General features: G+C 47.3%; 1 protein-coding gene across 2 annotated transcripts in view; it reads left to right on the top strand.

The window, feature by feature from the left end:
- map3k3 (mitogen-activated protein kinase kinase kinase 3) overlaps window positions 1–14,087 on the top strand; it is a 274,267-nt gene that overhangs the window by 192,960 nt on the left and 67,220 nt on the right. For both annotated transcript variants that reach the window (XM_072486935.1, XM_072486936.1), the window contains 2 exons: window positions 2,682–2,830; window positions 9,592–9,723. In XM_072486935.1, coding sequence (XP_072343036.1) covers window positions 2,682–2,830; window positions 9,592–9,723 — 281 coding nt within the window. The remainder of the gene's footprint in view (window positions 1–2,681; window positions 2,831–9,591; window positions 9,724–14,087) is intronic.

Here is a 14,087-nt window from a genome sequence, read left to right as displayed (position 1 = left end):
ACCCTACATATTCACCAATCGCCCTTGCCGCCCTCACGCAGAACCCCAAATCTGTTAACAGCCCCAAATCTAAACTTCATGCCAGCCATTGGGCCGGCCTGTCCTCCAGCACCACATCCACTAGGTATAGAGCATGGTCCGAGATAACAAGCGCAGAATATTCCGCTGCCTTCATGCCAGCAACAGAGACCTCCCCGTTATAAAGAAATCGATACACGAGTAGACATTATGCACTTGTGAAAAGAAGGATTCCCTGCTCCCCGCTTGCGCTCTCTCTCTCTCTCTCTCTCTCTCTCTCTCTCTCTCTCTTCCCCCCCCCCCCCCCCCCCCCACACTTGGGACTTCGAGCCTGCTTGGCCTCAGGCCCTCAACCCCTCGGGCAGCCCCTCGATCCTTCAATTATGCTGCAGCAAACAGTTTTCCAGGTCCTCGTCCTTCGCTCTCCGTCCCTTGTTCCTGTCCTCCATCTTCCGCAGCTCAGCCTCCAGCAAAGCGAGCTGGTAACTATGCCTTGACAGTGCTTCTTCCATCACCTTCAACACCTCCGACGTCCTTCCAAATGCCGCCTCTATTGGGCCCAGTGGGTCATCCATCTACTGATTGAGACTCTCCAACATCTCCCTCACATGCCATTCAAAGTTTTTACTGAACTGCCGTTCGAATTCAGTCGCCATCACCTCCGACAGTGTATCCAACATAATAGGAGCGGCCCCACCTGGCAAGCTTACCCCAGTCATCTTTCCTCCCAATGCACTCCGCACTGCCCTCAACTCTGCCGATGAGCTAGCGTTCGCACCTTTCTTCCCCGTACTCTTTCTTTGGTTCTTGGACATCCTTTAAGAACCCACTCTCAATTGGGACAAGTTTCCATACAAATTCTCCCCACAAATCAGGTGAAAAGGTCCAAATATCGAGTACTCTGGCGTGAACTATCCAACGTGCAATCTCCTACATGTTGCCACCGGAAGTACCGAACTCTGATCTTTAGAATGTTCAGTTCCAATCACTTCTGATGCTGTATAAGGCTCTGGTCATTTGGAGTATTGTGAGCCCCGTTTGTAAGGAAGGATGTGCTGGCCTTGGAAAGGGTCCAGAGAAGGTTCACAAGAATGATCCCTGGCATGAAGAGCTTGTCATATAGGAGCACTTGAGGAATCTGGGTCTGTACTCGTTGGAGTTTAGAAGGATAGGAGTATCTTATTGAAACTTACAGAATACTGAGAGGCTTGGATAAAATGGACGTTGAGAGGATGTTTCCACCAGTAGGAAAAGCTAGAACCCAAGGGAACAGCCTCAGACTGAAGGGATGACCCTTTAAAATTGAGTTGAGGAGGAATGTCTTCAGCCAGAAGGGTGGTTAATCTGTGGAACTTTTCCGCAGAAGGCTGTAGAGGTCAAATCACTGAGTGCCTTTAAGATAGTGATAGATAGGTTCTTGATTAATATGGGGATCAGGGGTTATGGGGTGAAGACTGGAGAATGGAGGGTGGTATGGTAGCACAGTGGTTAGCACTGTTGCTTCACAGCACCAGGGACCCAGGTTCGATTCCCGACTTGTGTCACTGTCTGTGCGGATTCTGCTTGGGTTTCCTCCGGGTGCTCTGGTTTCCTCCCACAAGATGTGCTTGTTGGGTGAGTTGGATATTCTGAATTCTCCCTCTGTGTAACCGAACATGCGCCGACTAGGGGATTTTCACAGTAACTTCATTGCAGTGTTAATGTAAGCCTACTTGTGACACTAATAAAGATTATTATTATTATGGAGATGAGAAACATATCAACCATGATTGAATGGTGGAGCAGATCAATGGGCTGAATGGCCTAATTCTGCTCCTATGTCTTATGATATCACCAGCCTTTGAGCCCAAACCTGAGTCTGTAAGACAGGTAAGTTCTGCGTCACTGACCACTCGCATAAACCTATCTCGGGTCCTTTATGAGCCAGCATTGTTTTGATACGGCCAATAACTGGGTAAATAGAATGCCCAAAAGGTAAGCAGAAGAATCTTGCCACTGTTCCAACTTAATAAAATGCATCATACTGCCACATGGTCTCCGCATGGTGCGAATTTATTGAAGATTGAACAACTCGGTGAACACCATTCAGTAAAATAGGATATTTGCATTAGTTGCAAACATTACTGTTATCAAAATGTTGATCAAAAGGTTTCTCTGGTGCAAACTTTTAACATAAATTTTATCTTTGAAAATGTAATTCAGCTTCGTGGCAGAATAGTTCCAAGGAATCAGTGTTATTCCGGCTGGGTGAATGTCTCCCAGTGTTCGGCATCATTCAGCAACTCCTGGGAAACTAGGCCCTGGCTCTCACATTAAGGGGTTCCCCTCAGTGTCAGTGATGAAGATGCATAGATGGTGTTAATGTTTCAGTTGTCATTAGCTGAGCTGAAGTTTGCTCAGTGAACAAAGTTGTGACAAAGCCTGTTCTTTAAATGACATAAAGTCCTACTTCCGATAGGTGTGTAGAATAGTGTCACTGATGTGCTGGTTATCTGTCAGTCTGCTCTAGAAATTGCATAATTTCTCACAGGTGTGAGTTGCTTTGCATTGGGAATCTCCACTCCAGTTCCGAATTACACTGTGCAGGTCTTAATAGCTAATTATAATTAATTTTAGTATTGAAAGCAACATTTAATTGGTTAATCTTTCTGTTGAATTTATAGCTCCAAGTGCACCTACCAACTGGAGGAGAGGCAAACTGCTGGGACAGGGAGCTTTTGGACGTGTGTACCTCTGTTACGATGTAGACACAGGAAGAGAACTTGCTGCAAAACAAGTCCAGTTTGACCCTGACAGCCTCGAAACCAGCAAAGTAAGTGCTGTGATCTCCAGTCATCATGTACAATCGAGTAGGATATTAGTTAAACTGGTGCTGTGTCTCACAAATCCAAGACCACAAGCTCAATATCCCCATCTGTGCCAAGCTTGATGACCTCAACCAGGCTGACATTAGAATTATTAGAATTAGCATTTCTCCCTCTCTTAGATTAGAGATGGAAAAATGAGTCAGAACTCCTTTCCGGATGACGGTTCAGTCTGCCAGGAAGACCGTGTAGAATCCATACACTGCAGAAGAAGGCCATTCAGCCCATCGAGTCTGCACCGACCCTCTTAAACAGCACCCTACCTAGGCCCACTCCCTCGCCCTTTCCCCGTAACCTAAACTGCACCATGTCTTTGTGGGTTTCTTCTGAGTACTCCTGTTTCCTCCCACAGACCAATGATTGACCATGCTAAATTGCTCCTCAGTGTCCAAAGGGTTAGGTTGGGTTATGGGGATAGGGCGGTAGGGTGCTCATTCAGAGGGTCGGTGCAGACTCGATGGGCTGAATGCCTCCTGCACTGCAGTGATTCTGCACTGCAGTGATTCTATGACATGGGGATAATGTGCAAACTCCACATAGACAGACACCGAAGCTGAAAGCAAACCGGGGCTCCTGGCGCTGTGAGAAAGCCTATGTGCCACCTTGCCGCCCTGGGAGTTCGGGGCCATGGTGTAAAAGGGTGAAATTTGGTGGGATTCTTCCCCCATGGTCGAGAAATGTTTCTGGGCTTATGGTCTAGGCTCCAACTTTGTCTTCTAATTCAACCTTTCCTGTCTGCTTCTTTCGCTGCTGTCATGACCACTGTTGCTCTCTTGTCCCTTCTCAACTTCAGCTGTGATGCTCTCCAGTTTGCAGCATCACTATCTTGCATTAAGACTGACATTACTCCCTCCTCTTACCCGTCCTCACCCCCACAACACCAAGTATGAGACTCTCATCCCCTTCAGAGATGCAAACATTATAGAATTGTTATAATGGGGAACTTCAAAGATAGGGCAAACAAATCCAGAGCTCCATGGATGATGAAGGGGATGGAAATTAAGATAAGGAAGAAAACGTGTGCTTATGACGGGCATCGTGTTGAAAATACGGTTGAGAGCCAGGTGGAACATAGAAGGGAGGTGAAAAAGCATATTAGAGAAGCAAGGAGAGGTTACAAGAAAAGTCTGGCAGTCAACATAGAGGCACACCAAAGTCTGCTATAGGCACATAAATATAAAAGGTTGGAAAAAGGAGGTGCACGGTCAATTAGGGACCTAAAAGGGAATTTACACATGGAGTCTGGGCATGGCTGAGGTATTAAATTAATACTTTTGTATCTGTCTTTACCAAGGAGGTAGATGCTACCCAGGCCATGGAGAGAAACGAGGAAACTCTGCCCAAATTGATGAGGAAGTGTTGAATAGACTGTTAGTACAGAAAGTTGACAACGCACCGGGACCGGATGAGATCCATCCAAGAATATTGAAAGAAGTGAGAATGTAATTTTCAGGGGCACCGGCCATAATCTTTCAGTCTTCTCTTGACTCTGGGAAGGTGGCAGAGGACTGTAGAATTGAACTTTGTTCAAAAAAGGTTATGCGGATAGTCCTAGCAATTACAGACCAGTCAGTTTAACATCAGTGGTGGGCAAGCTTCTGGAAACAATTATTTGGCATTGAATTAGTAGTCACGTGGAAAATATGAGGTGATTAGGAAGAGTCAGCATGAATTTTTAAAGGGAAATTGTGTTTAACTAACTTGCTGGAGTTTTCTGAAGAGGTAACAGAAAGGATCAATGAGGGTAATGCTGTTGATGTGGTGTACATGGACTTTCAAAAGGCATTCGATGCAGTTCTACACAACAGACTTGGGAGAAACGTTATAGCTCATGGAATAAAAGGTTGGTAGCAGCGTGGATGTAAAATTGATTAAATAGTAGGAAGCAGAGAGTAACGGACATGAATATTTTTCAAGTTGGAGGGAGGTTTGTTGTGTTCCCCAGGGATCGGTATTGGGACCCTTGATTTCCTGACTCATGATCTAGATCTTGGCGTGCAGGGGACAAGTTTGCAGATGACACAAAACTTGGAAGTATTGTAAACTGAAGAGGATAATGTAGAACTTCAGAAGGACACAGACAAGTTGGTGGAGTGGGCAGGTAGGTGGCAGATGAAGTTCAATGTGGAGAAATGTGAGGTGATGCATTTAGGTAGGGAGAACATGGAGAAACAATAAAAAATAAGGGGTAAAATTCTTCAGTGAGTGCAAGAGCAGAGGGACCTTGGTATATATGTGCATAGATCATTGAAGGTGGCAGGGCTGGTGGAGAGAGCAGTTAATGCAGCATATAATACTTTGGGCTTTATTAGTAGGTGCATAGACTACAAGAGCAAGGAGGTTATGATGAATTTATACAAGACCTCAGCTGGAATATTGTATACAGGTCTGGATGTCGCACTATAGGAATTATGTGAACACATTAGAGAGAGTGCGAGAGGTTTACAGGAATGGTTCCAGGGATGAGAAACTTCAGTTATGAGGATAGATTGGAGATGTTGGGCCTGTTCTTGGAGAGGAGATTTGGTGAGGTGTTCAAAATAATGAGGGGGCTGGACAGGGAGAAACTATTCCCGCTTGTAAAAGGATCAAGATTGAGGGGGCACAGATTTAAAGTGATTTGCAAAAGAAGCAAATGTGATGTGAGAAGGCATTTTTTCACACAGGTGGTTGGGGTCTGGAATGCACTACCTGAAAGGGTGGTGGAGGTAGGTGTAACCGAGGCATTCAAGAGGGCATTAGATGATTATTTGAATAGAAAGAGTGTGCAGGAGACTGGGGAAAAGGCAGTCCTGCACTTGTTTGGAGAGCTGGTGCAGACACAATGGGCCAAATGGCCTCCTGCGCTGTGTAGATTCTGTGATTCAACCTTTACTTCCGACAATTTTTGCAGCTTGTTATCATCTAACTTCTGCCTCCTAATTTATCTCATCTTTTTTAGTTTTAACCTTGGTGCCTCCCTTGTCTGCAGGTCTTCAGATCAAGTATTACAGATAAATAGATTCATTTAGATACTGGGTTATGCAAGCAAACACAAATCAGTTATTATTCAGCAGTGTGTGGATGAGAGGTCAACATCAAATTACTCATGCTTGAATATGCTGGCTATTTTCATATCAATCCCACATATAAAGGATTTGGTTCCTATGCAGCAGACACTCGGTGGGCGAACAGAAAATTATGTTGAGTATATTAAGAATTTACAAATGAGACACAGTAAGGAAAGTGATTTTTGTGTTTATTTCCTTGTGTGAAGAGGTCAAAGGACTGTTGGTGACTTTTAAAGTTGCCATTTTTTGTCCAATTACAGTTTAAGTTCTCCATTGTTACATGATTGATTTATCAGCTCACTCGTTGTATCTCAGGACGCATAATTTATCCCTGTGGGAGCTGTTTCCTTTCAAAAATGAGAAAATATATTGGGCACTTCCTGTGACGGGAGAAGAGTGGGTGAGAGAAAATACACTGAGTAATAACAGTTAAAGGACATAGTGAGCTTGCAGTATTAAGGACTGTACTTGTAGAAGTCTTTCAATATGGTGCATTGAAAAATTTCTCCCAAATGCACTGACTCATGCTGGGGATCTGTTTCTATGAATGTCGGACGTTCTCTGGTACCTTGTTCAAAAGCCCATTTTCTGCTGACACAGTAGCAAGAGGTTATTTGACTTGGGGTTGCATCACAGCCTGGCTGGGTCATGTCAATTCCAATGGTTTTATGTAAGCTGCATGGTTGGGGAGTGACCTTTGGACTGTGCATAGCTGCCCAGAGGAAACCTTTAAAATTAAAAGGACCTTTTCTATAGTACCACAAAACTCTAATCTATTCCCCTGATTACTACCCAGTGGAGAATGTCAAGTGATGGAAGTCAGGCTCGGCTTTGATGCCACACCAAGTCAAATCACCTGACTGCTTTAAGTTCCCACGAGTCCAAAAAAAATGTAAAGGGCTGGGCATTTAAATAGATCATCCACGCACTACAAAACTAAATTAGAGGGACTGATCATCATTTCACACATACCTTGTACATCTTTTCCCCCTCTCATTTCCATTGCCATTAATCAAAATGAAAATCAAGAGTGATGTATAAAGGATGGTTAAATCAATGGGTGGAATCCTCCCAACCTGCTACCGGGGGTGTTGGTGACGGAGTATCTGGCAAGAGTCAAAAAGTTAGAAACCTGCCTACATAAAATCTCAATTCAATTCTCCCAACGATGGGTTAATGGCGGGTCGGCCATTCTGCTGGCAGGTGGTGAAACCTATTTGCATCTTTTGCATCTCATGAATGCTTGTTAAAGCAGCTGCCTGCCGATGTCCCGTCAGGCCTTCCTGACTTGCCAGCAGGAAATCATAGAATTACAGTGCAGAAGGAGGTCATTCGGCCCATCTAATCTACTCCGGCCCTTGGAAAGAGCATCCCATTTAAGCCATCCCCATAACCCAGTAACCCCACCTAACCTTTTTGGACACTAAGGACAATTTATCATGGCCAATCCACCTAACCTGCACATCTTTGTGGGAGGAAACGGGAGCACCCGGAGGAAACCTGTGCAGACACCGGGAGAATGTGCAGACTCCGCACAGACCCAAGCCGGGAAACAAACCTGGGACCCTGGAGCTATGAAGCAACTGTGCTAACCACTGTGCTACCGTGCTGCCCACAAATCATGTCAGCATTAAGCTTGATTGCTAAAGAGTGGTGTGCACAAGATGGTTCTTCGTTGGCAAGAGACTTCGAGGTGAGTGCAACAGTGCTGCGCTGCTCCTGTTCGCCACTCTAGGAAGGCAGACCGATTCCTTGCTCTCCGTCTCCAAGCCGAGCTGGTCTTCATGGACAGCACCATGCTGCTGGACCCATGGACCCTTCTGTGTCACTGTCTTGATTCAGTACTGAGCCTAAAATTGGGGAGCGTTGGGGTCTCCTTTCTCCACTGGTACCATACATCAGGGTCTATCTAGACAGCGCTGTGCTGTGGGACTCATGCAAGGTAGGGGGTGTGGGTATAGGTTGGGTGGTGGTCTGGCAAGACAAGGACGACAATGTGGAAGAGGGGGGGAGTAGGGCAAGGGCCATGATGGCAGACAAAGAGAAGACCAAGGGTAGGGAATCTGCACCCTGACAAGGCTGCATGAAATGCTCACAAACAAAGTGGCCAAAGGAATGCCACATCGTTTACTGGAAAAGAATGGATGAAGACTCCAGATGCAGTAGGTGGAGGTCCAACTGGGGCATGTTGTGTGGGGGTAGGTGGACCTTTGAACCTGAAGCATTGTGAATGAATCAGCTGCCGGCGTACCAGGAGAGTTGGCAGGGAACTTGTCTGTGCATAATTAATTAAGTTCTAGCACTGCTGTCTCACGGCGCCAAGGTCCCAGGTTTGATCCTGGTTCTGGGTCACTATCTGTGTGGAGTTTTCTCATTCTCCCCTGTTTCATAGAATAGAATTTACAGTGCAGAAGGAGGCCATTCGGCCCATCGAGTCTGCACCGACTCTTGGAAAGAGCACCCTACTGAAGCCCACACTTCCACCCTATCCCCATAACCCAGTAACCTCACCCAACACAGGGCAATTGTGGACACTCAGGGCAATTTTAGCATGGCCAATCTACCGAACCTGCACATCTTTGGACTGTGGGAGGAAACCGGAGCACCCGGAGGAAACCCACGCAGACACAAGGAGAACGTGCAGACTCCGCACAGACAGTGATCCAAGCCGGGAATCGAACCTGGGACCCTGGAGCTGTGAAGCAATTATGCTAACCACTATCCTACCGTTTGCGTGGGTTTCGCCCCCACAACCCAAAAAAGATGTGCAGGGTAGGTGGATTGGCCACGCTAAATTGCCCCTTAATTGGAAAAAATTAATTGGGTACTCTAAATTTATTTTTAAAATAAATAATTAATTAATTAAGTTCCCAAAGCAGAACCTGGCGTGGGATCCTGCCGTTCTGGCTGACCGGACAGGTGCCGCCGGAGTCATCCACCACCGCACTTAGTCTCAAAATGAAAGAATTCCGCACAATATCACCCGTTTTACACACTTGCCAAAATGACCCGCCAGGGGGGAGAATCTGTCTACCTTTTCCTGCACCCTCACCTGGCTAATTATGTTTCCTTGGCTCCAATCCAGCTTTCTCAGCAGACTGGCAGAGACATTTAAATGTTATTTTTGGATTGTTCTAGCAAGGGTACTACTGCAATTATTTTAGATGGTGATGGTCCTCCAGGTACAAATTGGCAAACAGTTGACGAGCATGTTTACATTGAATTCTAATGAATGGCCACTTTGAATATCAAAACGTAAATCTGATTTACAAAGCCTTCAATAACACAAGCACTGCTGTTCTCTGTAGCCTTGCATTGTTCTCGGCTGCATTACTGAAATGTAATTAGTCATGGATGAAGAGTTGTCGGACTGCAGGCAAATCTGCACTTCAGCCAAAATACTTGTCATGCACTCTTTCCACATGGTCCTCAAAACTTCGCCCCTTCACCCTTGTCTGACAGAGTTGAGAATGTTCTGTTCAGACACATCATGAAATCTCCCATCTGACTGTACTGCTGGATGTTTTTTCACCATTTGTATCGGTGTGTTTCAATGATTCCACCACCATTAAATATACTTCGGGAAATTTTTTTTAAAACATTCGTGTGAGGAAGCACAAACAACACTGATATCATTTCTTTTTGAATCGTCTCATTAGGAGGTAAGCGCTTTGGAGTGTGAGATTCAGTTGCTGAAGAACCTGCAGCACGAACGGATTGTGCAGTATTATGGCTGCCTGCGTGAGAAAGCAGAGAAGACGCTTTCAATTTTCATGGAGTATATGCCTGGGGTAAGTAGAGAAAAGTCAGGAAAACTTGTTCCTATTTAAAATCTATTCAAATTCTGTGCAATGTGCTCGGTTGAGGGGAGGGGGGTCTATTTCAGACAGCCTGTGTCGGCAGTCAGCCCTCAGGTTTGTATAGGATTAACAATTACATTTTACAAACTGGAAATTTATGCAATATAAGAACTAGGAGCTGGAGTAGGCCATCTGGCCCCTCGAGCCTGCTCCGCCATTCAATGAGATCATGGCTGATCTTTTTTGGACTCGGCTCCACTTTCCGGCCCGAACACCATAACCCTTAATCCCTTTATTCTTCAAAAAACTATCTATCTTTATCTTTTTATAAAAATATATTTTATTCAAATTTTTCGGCCAAACAAAACAATACAAAGGTTTTCCTTTTTAAAACAATAAAACAATATAAATAACAGTGATCGTTTTAACAAATAAATAAATTAATATATAAACTAAATGGCAATTGCCATAACAAAAATAATAACTCTCCAGAGATAAAATTAAACAATCCAATATACATAACCTAGTACAAATATCTATACAAAAACACCCCTGAGGACCCACCCGAGGCCCCCCCCTCCCCCCCCCCCCCCCCCCCCTGGGTTGCTGCTGTTGCCTTCCCATTTCCTTTATCGTTCAGCGAGGTAGTCAATGAACGGTAGCCACTGCCTGGTGAACCCTTGAGCCAAACCCCTCAGTGCGAACTTTATCCGTTCTAGTTTTATAAACCCTGCCATGTCATTTATCCAGGTCTCCACGCCCGGGGGTTTGGCTTCCTTCCACATAAGCAATATCCTTCGCCGGGCTACTAGGGAGGCAAAGGCCAAGACATCAGCCTCTTTCGCCTCCTGCACTCCCGGCTCTTCTGCAACCCCGAATATAGCCAACCCCCAGCCTGGTTCAACCCGGACCCCCACCACCTTCGAAAGCACCTTTGCCACCCCCACCTAGAACCCCTGCAGTGCCGGGCATGACCAAAACATGTGGGTGTGGTTTGCTGGGCTCCTCGAGCATCTCCCACGCCTATCCTCTACCCCGAAAGATTTACTGAGCCTTGCTCCGGTCATATGCGCCCTGTGCAAAACCTTGAATTGTATCAGGCTTAGCCTGGCGCACGAGGACGAAAAGTTCACCCTACGTAGGGCATCAGCCCACAGCCCCTCCTCAATCTCTTCCCCCAGCTCTTCTTCCCATTTCTCCTTCAGCTCATCCACCATGATCTCCCCCTAATCCCTCATTTCCCTGTATATATCTGACACCCTACCATCCCCCACCCATGTCCCTGAGATCACTCTATCTTGAATCTCCTGCGTCGGGAGCTGCGGGAATTCCCTCACCTGTTGCCTCGCAAATGCCCTCAGTTGCATGTACCGAAATGCATTCCCTTGGGGCAACCCATATTTTTCCGTCAGCGCTCCCAGACTCGCAAACGTCCTGTCTACGAACAGATCTCTCAGTTGCACAACCCCAGCTCTCTGCCATGCTCCAAATCCCCCATCTATTCTCCCCGGGACAAACCTATGATTATTTCTTATCGGGGACCGCACCGAGGCTCCCGTCCTTCCCCTATGTCGTCTCCACTGCCCCCAAGTTTTTAGCGTTGCCACCACCACTGGACTTGTGGTGTATTTCTTCGGGGAGAACGGCAACGGCGCCGCCACCAGTGCTTGTAGGCAGGTTCCTTTGCAGGACGCCATCTCCAATCTCTTCCATGCCGCTCCCTCCCCTTCTCCCATCCACTTGCACACCATTGAGATATTGGTGGCCCAGTAGTATTCACTTAGGCTCGGTAGTGCCAGCCCCCCCCCTGTCCCTGCTACACTGCAAGAACCCCCTCCTCACTCTCGGGGTCTTCCCGGCCCACACAAAACTCATGACACTTTTCTCAATTTTCTTGAAAAAAGCCTTCGTGACCATCACCAGAAGGCACTGAAACACAAAAAGGAATCTCAGGAGGACTACCATTTTGACCGCCTGCACCCTACCCACCAGTGACAGGGGCACCATGTCCCATCTCTTAAAATCCTCCTCCATCTGTTCCACCAATCTTGTTAAATTAAGCCTATGTAAGGTTCCCCAACTCCTGGCTATCTGAATCCCTAAGTACTGGAAATCTCTTGTTACCTTCCTCAGCGGTAAATCATCTATTCCCCTGCTCTGCTCCCCCGAATGCACCACAAACAACTCACTCTTCCCCATATTCAATTTGTACCCCGAGAATTCCCCAAACTCCCTGAGTGTCCGCATTATCTCAGGCATCACCTCCACCGGGTCTGCAACATACAGCAATAAATCATCTGCATACAATGATACCCGGTGTTCTTCTCCTCCCCTGAGTACTCCTCTCCACTTCCTGGAGCACCTCAGTACTATGGCCAGGGGCTCAATTGCCAATGCAAACAGTAACGGAGACAGGGGACACCCCTGCCTCGTCCATCTAGAAAGACGGAAGTAGTCAGACCTCTGCCTGTTCGTGACCACACTTGCCACCGGGGCCCTATATAGCAGCTGTACCCATCCAATAAACCCTTCTCCAAAACCAAATCTCCTCAACACTTCCCACAGATAGTCCCACTCCACTCTGTCGAATGCTTTCTCGGCGTCCATCGCCACCACTATCTCCGCCTCCCCCTCTGGTGGGGGCATCATCATCACCCCTAGCAGCCTCTGTATGTTCGTGTTCAGCTGTCTCCCCTTAACGAACCCAGTTTGATCCTCGTGGACCACCCCCGGGACACAGTCCTCTATCCTCGTCGCCATCACCTTGGCCAGGAGCTTAGCATCTACGTTCAAAAGGGAAATGGGCCTGTAGGACCCACACTGCAGCGGGTCTTTTTCTTTCTTCAAAAGTAGCGATATCGTCGCCTCTGACATAGTCGGGGGCAACTTCCCCCTTTCCCTGGCCTCATTAAAGGTTCTCGTCAAAAGCGGGGCCAGTAGGTCCATATATTTCCTATAAAATTCCACCGGGAATCCACCTGGTCCCGGGGCCTTCCCCGCCTGCATACTCCCAATCCCTTTTACCACCTCCTCCATCTCAATCTGTGCTCCCAGTCCCGCCCTCTCCTGCTCCTCCACCTTCGGGAATTCCAGCTGATCCAGGAAACACGTCATTCCCTCCTTCCCTCCCGGGGACTGAGCCTTAAAAAACCTCTCATAGAATGCCTTGAACACCCCGTTCATTCTCTCCGCTCCCCGTTCCATCTCTCCCTCCTCATCTCTCACCCCACCTATCTCCCTCGCCGCTCCCCTCTTCCTCAATTGGTGGGCCAGTAGCCGACTCGCCTTCTCTCCATACTCATACTGTACACCCTGTGCCCTCCTCCACTGTGCCTCTGCCTTACCTGTGGTCAGCAGGTCAAATTCCACATGTAACCTTTGTCTTTCCCTGTACAGTCCCTCCTCCGGTGCCTCTGCATATTGCCTGTCCACCCTCAAAAGTTCTTTCAACAATCGCTCCCTTTCTTTACCCTCTTGCTTCCCTTTATGTGCCCTTATGGATATCAGTTCCCCTCTGACCACTCAACGCCTCCCAGACCACTCCCACCTGAACCTCTCCATTGTCATTAAGCTCCAAGTACCTTTCAATACACCCCCTCACCCTTAAACATACCCCCTCATCCGCCAATAAGCCCATATCCATTCTCCAGAGTGGGTGCTGTTCTTTTTCCTCTCCTACCTCCAGGTCTACCCAATGTGGAGCGTGGTCCGAAATGGCAATGGCCGTATACTCCGTCCCTGTCACCTTCGGAATCCGTGCCCTTCCCAAGACAAAAAAGTCTATCCGTGAGTATACTTTGTGAACATGGGAGAAAAATGAGAACTCCTTAATCCTAGGCCTACTAAATCTCCAGGGGTCCACCCCTCCCATCTGCTCCATGAAGTCCTTGAGCACCCTGGCCGCTGCCGGCCTCCTCCCGGTCCTGGACCTCGACCGGTCCAGCCCTGGATCAAGCACTGGATTGAAGTCTCCCCCCATTACCAACTTTCCTGCCTCCAGGTCCGGGATACGTCCCAACATACGCCTCATAAAATTTGCATCATCCCAGTTCGGGGCGTATACGTTCACCAGAACCACCGCCTCCCCATGCAAACTGCCACTCACCATCACATATCTACCCCCACTATCCGCCACTCTGGTCTTTGCCTCAAACCGTACCCGTTTCCCCACTAAGATAGCCACCCCCCTGTTCTTCGCATCTAAACCCGAATGAAACACCTGTCCCACCCATCCTTTACGTAGTCTGACCTGGTCTATCAGTTTCAGATGCGTCTCCTGCAACATAACCACATCTGCCTTTAATTTCTTTAGGTGTGCGAGTACCCATGCCCTTTTAATCGGCCCGTTCAGCCCT

The sequence above is a fragment of the Scyliorhinus torazame genome, chromosome 21, assembly GCF_047496885.1.
Source record: "Scyliorhinus torazame isolate Kashiwa2021f chromosome 21, sScyTor2.1, whole genome shotgun sequence".
Lineage (NCBI taxonomy): Eukaryota > Metazoa > Chordata > Chondrichthyes > Carcharhiniformes > Scyliorhinidae > Scyliorhinus > Scyliorhinus torazame.
Note: the sequence above shows the minus strand (reverse complement) of the source record. Positions and strands in the feature narration are given on the sequence as shown.